General features: G+C 51.0%; 1 protein-coding gene across 1 annotated transcript in view; it reads left to right on the plus strand.

Moving 5' to 3' along the window:
- CEP68 (centrosomal protein 68kDa) overlaps window positions 1-5,930 on the plus strand; it is a 17,651-nt gene that overhangs the window by 7,196 nt on the left and 4,525 nt on the right. Inside the window, exon 4 of the mRNA XM_015415741.1 lies at window positions 1,751-1,847. Within this exon, the coding sequence (XP_015271227.1) occupies window positions 1,751-1,847 (97 nt within the window). The remainder of the gene's footprint in view (window positions 1-1,750; window positions 1,848-5,930) is intronic.

The following is a 5,930-nucleotide window of genomic DNA, read 5'->3' on the forward strand; positions in this document are numbered from 1 at the left end:
TTACCTGGCTGCTTCTTGCTCTGACTGAGGGCTGCTGGGAGCAGGGGGTGGGGCTTGTTGCATATGCCCGCCCCCTGGGCTCTTTACTGCCGGAGCGCCTCTCCTGTGCACTCCGGCAGGAAATAACCCCTGGCTCTGCCAGAGCTGTTCTTGAAAGAGCAGTCCTCGAAAGAGCTCTCTCAGCCCCACCTACCTCACAGGGTGCCTGTTGTGGGGAGGGGAAGGGAAAGGAGTTTGTAAGCCACTTTGAGTGAAGGGCGGGATATAAATTCAATCTCTTCTTCGTCTTCTGTATAATTTCATACATAAACATACATAGATCCTCTGTTTGGTGTAAAAGAACACCAGGGGATCTCAGCGATCACCTTGCAAATCAATGGGAAAGCTCTAGGCTGTGAGCCTTCAGCTCTTTCTGTATCTCAGAACATAAGAGTCCCCATTTATTGAGATGTGGGGGGACACACTCAACCTGTGCATTAGAATCCTCAACCCGCGGTGATATCCAGAGCTGCCATTCCAAGCCAGCAGAAATGCACTTCTGTCGGTGGAGGGCGTGTGTGAATTTTTTTGCCAATTCCCAGCTCCAACCTCAGCCCCCCCCCCCGTTCCTGTGGCCTTTGACTTCCAGGTGCAGGATGAGGGGGAGACTCCATGGACTAGAGCAGAGGGAAGAGAGAGGGAAATTTCGCTCTACCGGCTTCACTTTTCTAGTAGTGCTCTTGGGTTCAACCTGTGATTTCTCACTTCATCCCATTGAGTTCAATGAGATGTGCTCACAAATAAGTGCTTATAGAGTTGCAGCCTATACATAGTTTCAGATAGCTGTATTGAGGATACAGCTGTTAGATACAGAGGATAGCTGTTTGATTTGCATCCGGTAACACCTTAGAGACCAACAAGAGTTTTGGGGTATGAGATTTCAAGGATCCCTTGTTAATACCCCAAAGATCTTTTTGGTCTCTAAGGTGTTACCAGACTCGAATCTGACTACCCTATACATTGTTCTTGTCTTTAAAATGGTGTTTTCATGTTAGTGTATATCACATTGGAAAGTAAAAAATACTCTTACAGGGAAATTATTTTTTTTTAAAGGTGATAAAATAGACTTTACACATTTTCATTTGTTTGTTTGTTTAAACATGCTTGGCCGAAAACTGTTTGCTCTTTTTTGAATAGCCAGTAATTTCCTTTACAGGGAATTTCATCTCTTGGCATGGCTTCTGATTGGGCGAGTGTACATCAATTAGGTTGCAAGGTCCCTTTGAGATGCTGGCGGGGGGGCACTCCAGGAGCCAGAAGCATCACCTGTGATGTGCCAACATCAACAGAAGTGGTGTTGCACGCTGTGCCTACGTCACACTCAGAAGTGATGTAGTCATGTTGGGGGTGACGCTCTGGTTTTGGGGCAAAACTCTATGGTAAAATCGGCCTCAAACCATAGAGTTTTGCCCCCAAACCAGAGTGGCACCCCCCCCCTGACATTACCAACGTGCCTATGTCACTTCTGGGTGACGTAGGCACATCGCTCCATGTGCTGTTGGAGGGGGTTTCCTCCCACTAGCCAATTGGCTGGTGGTGGGAGGAGCCCACAAAAGTGGGGGATCCCCCACTCCCGACGGGGGGCTGGGAACCCTAACATCAATTCATCCAGATATCTCCTGGGACTGCAACTGAATTTTGGAGGCACCGAGTCTAGAAATGCTTTGTGTGTCATACCTGAAGGTGTTCAAATGCGTTGTTGTTTTGGCAGGCATTTAAAAAAGACCTAGCCGGACACCAAGCGCTGACAGAAGGCGTCCTGCAAGACGGTGAAAGGCTTCTTAAGAGTATGGCATCCAGCTCACCTGGTAAGGAGAGACTCTGGCGGGTCGGAACTCAAAGGCAAAAATGTGATGTGGGGAGAGGACCGGGCCAGCTTGCAAAGCATCTGGGGACACCGAGATATTTTGGCAGGGCCTTGCGGTTCCTAGCCCCTCGTGGTTTTTAAAGATATCTGCCCTGCCGTGGCTAGGCCAAGATTGCTGGATCTCGTGAGATCTCGGAAGCTAAGCAGGGTTACCCCTGGTTGATATTTGGATGGGAGACCCCCAAGGAAATACCAGGGCCGAGACGCAGAGACAGGCAATGGCAAAGCCCCTCTGAACAACCCTTGCTTTGAAAACCCCACTGGGGGGGGGCATAAATTGGCCGTGACTTAACGGCACTATGTCAGCTATGCTGCCATGAGTGTGGAGACGTTTTGTATTTCCTTTGCATTCCTTCCCATGCGCTTCATTGCTTCAGAGCTGCAACGCTTATCTTGATGTTGTACTGGTGTGAAGTACGTGGTGTCTATCGTCCATGGGAGCTTCTTCGTTCCCAGCTAAGCAGCCGTTAGAGGGTCCTGCAAGGTCCCGCGCGCGGGAGCCTTCCTGATTGGTCCTTGCTCTGGGGGGGGCGCATACGAATGCCCTATATCGTATTATGCGCATAGGTAACCCGCCATTCCTAACAGTGTTCTTCTTATTGCATCTATGACTTTTCGATAAAAGTAAAACCTTCCTGGGAGCGTGTACTTCGTTGTTTAGCTGTGGGTCCTGACACACTTTCCGCCATCCTGCATGATCCAGCCTTGGCTGTTTCAAGAGGAGAGATCTGACCGCAGGGCTAGAACACTCGTTGAAACCAACAGGACTTATAAAGAAGAGGAGGCCCATCGTTTCTCTAATGCAGCGGTCCCCCGTCCTTGGGGGGGGGCTATTTTTTGTACGTGTGTGCCCGGAAGTCATGATAGACGTCTGCCGACCCCGAGTGGGGCTAGGAGGTTTTCAGAGAGGTGGCTTGCTACTGCCTGCCTTTGCGTCCCAGCCATGGTATTCCTTGGAGGTCTCCCATCCAAATTCTCGTCGGGGCCGGCCCCGCTTAGCTTCCAAGACCTGACGAGATCGGGCTTGCCTGGGCTACCCAGGTCAGGGCCCCCAGCCTTTCGGGATTCTGACCCCAGCACGGTGGCCGCCACAGCTGACCTTCAGTCACACGGTGAAGATCGTTGTGCTGCGGTGGCAGCGGCTGCCAAAGTGACCTTTTTAAAAAAATCTGCACCGCCAGTCAAATCTCCAGATCAGAAATCTTGCTGGGCAAAAGCCTCATGTGCCCCCCCCCCACTGTCTAGGAACAGTTGGCGAGCACCAGGAAGGGTGTTGGCATGCGTCGTGGGGCCCGCGGGAACCGTGTTTGGGACCCCTGCTGTAATCAAGCATCCCGTTTCCCAGTGGCCAGCTTGATGCGCCTCAGAATCCTACAAGTAGTGTGTCCCTCTAAGAAGAGAGAAGAGAAGAGATTAGATTTCTACACCGCCCTTCACTACCCAAAGGAGTCTCAGAACGGCTTACAAACTCCTTTCCCTTCCCCTCCCCACAACAGGCACCCTGTGAGCAGTGTTCCGTCTAAGCTGAGTTAGTGTGAGCTAGCTCACAGTTTTTTAGCCTCCAGCTCACACATTTTTGTCTCAGCTCAGGAAGGAAGTGCCTACAAGTCCACTTCATTGCGCAGGTCTTTGTGCAAAACCTAGAAATGGCTTGTGCAATGCTTTGTACAACAGCCTTGTGCTAGCAGAAGAGCCCGGCTGGATATTACGGACATGCCATAGCGCCACACTCCTCTGGGAAGGAAAACCACCCGTTCCACTGTAGGATCTGGCCCAAGATGTCTACCAGAACACCCTTTCCCATATGTTTGGTAACACCTCCATTAAAAACACTTCATCTTGGCTGGGTTGTGCTCGTTGTCATAACTTCGGCTGGCCCAGCTTCCAAATCCGTATCCGTTAGGTTTTCTCGTTCCAGCCTTAATGATAAGCAGAACCTAGTTTCCTACTTTCAGTGAGCTGACTCAGCTGTTCTTCCTAGGATAGCATGCGTGCAAAATGTTTACCAAGCGGGCTTGGCGTGCCTCGGACATAGAACAATCACGCATTAACAGTCGCTTGCGTTCCGGCACCCAAATGGTTTTGGTTCACTGGAAAGTTAAGGAGCTGCTTACACATTCACTCATGCGCCGGAAAGCAAAGAACAGTTCGGTCCGTTCCATGCCAGGTCAGAAGCAAACGTATATTTGACACCTTGACAAATCTTCTTCCACCTCATGGCTGAGCAGGGACCTGAAACCACACTGGAAAAGCTTATTTCAGGGGTCCCCAACGTGGTGATCATGGGTGCCCACCGAATGTTTTTACAACATGGGGGGGCGGAGGGGTCTTTTGCCCAGCAAGGCTGCCGATGGGCCACGGGAGATTTGATTGGCTGTGCAGATTTTTTAAGAAGATCGCTTCGGCGGCAGCTGCCACAACCACAAGGATCTTCACATCCACAACCACAAGGATCTTCACAAGGGAAGCTGTGGCAGCCGTTTTGCAACTGTGCCCACCACGGCTTCTCAGAATTCCAAAGGTGCCTGGCTTGCTCACAACTTTAATGTCGGCAGCTCACAAAGTAAATTTTTTTTGCTCACGGGACTCCACAGCTTAGCGGGAGCATTGCCTACAAGTCCACTTCATTGCGCAGAACCTAGGAATGGCTTGTGCAATGCTTTGTACAACAGCCTTGTGCTAGCAGAACAGCCCGGCTGGATATGACGGACATGCCATAGCGCCACACTCCTCTGGGAAGTAAAACCACCCGTTCCACTGGAGGATCTGGCCCAAGATGTCTACCAGAGCACCCTTTCCCATATGTTTGGTAACACCTCCATTAAAAACACTTCATCTTGGCTGGGTTGTGCTCGTTGTCATAACTTCGGCTGGCCCAGCTTCCAAATCCGTATCCGTTAGGTTTTCTCGTTCCAGCCTTAAGGATTGGCAGGACCTAGTTGCCTACCTTCAGTGAGCTGACTCAGCTGTTCCTCCTAGGATAGCATGCGTGCAAAATGTTTACCAAGCGGGCTTGGCGTGCCTCGGACATAGAACAATCACGCATTAACAGTCGCTTGCGTTCCGGCACCCAAATGGTTTTGGTTCGCTGGAAAGTTAAGGAGCTGACACATTCACTCATGCTCCGGAAAGCAAAGAACAGTTCGGTCCATTCCATGCCAGGTCAGAAGCAAACGTATATTTGACACCTTGACAAATCTTCTTCCACCTCGTGGCTGAGCAGGAACCTGAAACCACACCGGAAACGTTTATTTCAGGGGTCCCTCCCCACGCGGGTTATCTTGGGTGTCCACAGAATGTTTTTACAACATGGGGGGGCGGAGGGGTCTTTTGCCCAGCCAGGCTGCCGATGGGCCACGGGAGATTTGATTGGCTGTGCAGATTTTTTAAGAAGATCGCTTCGGCGGCAGCTGCCACAACCACAAGGATCTTCACATCCACAACCACAAGGATCTTCACATCCACAACCACAAGGATCTTCACAAGGGAAGCTGTGGCAGCCGTTTTGCAACTGTGCCCACCACGGCTTCTCAGAATTCCAAAGGTGCCTGCAAGGCTCAAAAAGGTTTTTTTTTGGGATCCCTGGCATATTTATTGGGGCCCATCAGTTCCGTGCATTTAGTAAGTCGATCAGTGGAGGATGAATCTATCAGTGGCAAACTAGCCATAGTGACTGAGGGGAACCTCCACGTTCAGAAGCACTAATCTTCTGAGTCCCGGAGCCAGGAGGCTACCTCAGGGGAAGGCCTCGGCCTCTATTGCTTGTTGTTGTCCCTCCGGAGGAACTGGCTGGCCACTGTGTGAGACAGGATGCTGGACTAGACGGAATATTGTTCTTATCCAGCAGGGCTCTTCTGACGTCCTTATGGAGGATAAGTCTGAATCCCAGAGTCAGGAGCCAGGTCTCAACCTCTCTGCCCTGTTGTTGGCCCTCCGGAGGAACTGGTTGGACACGGTGTGAGACAGGATGGTTGACTAGATGGACCACTGGCCTGATCCAGCAGGGCTCTTCTGATGTTCTTAT

The sequence above is a fragment of the Gekko japonicus genome, unplaced genomic scaffold (genome assembly GCF_001447785.1).
Source record: "Gekko japonicus isolate JY-2015 unplaced genomic scaffold, Gekko_japonicus_V1.1 scaffold5460, whole genome shotgun sequence".
Lineage (NCBI taxonomy): Eukaryota > Metazoa > Chordata > Lepidosauria > Squamata > Gekkonidae > Gekko > Gekko japonicus.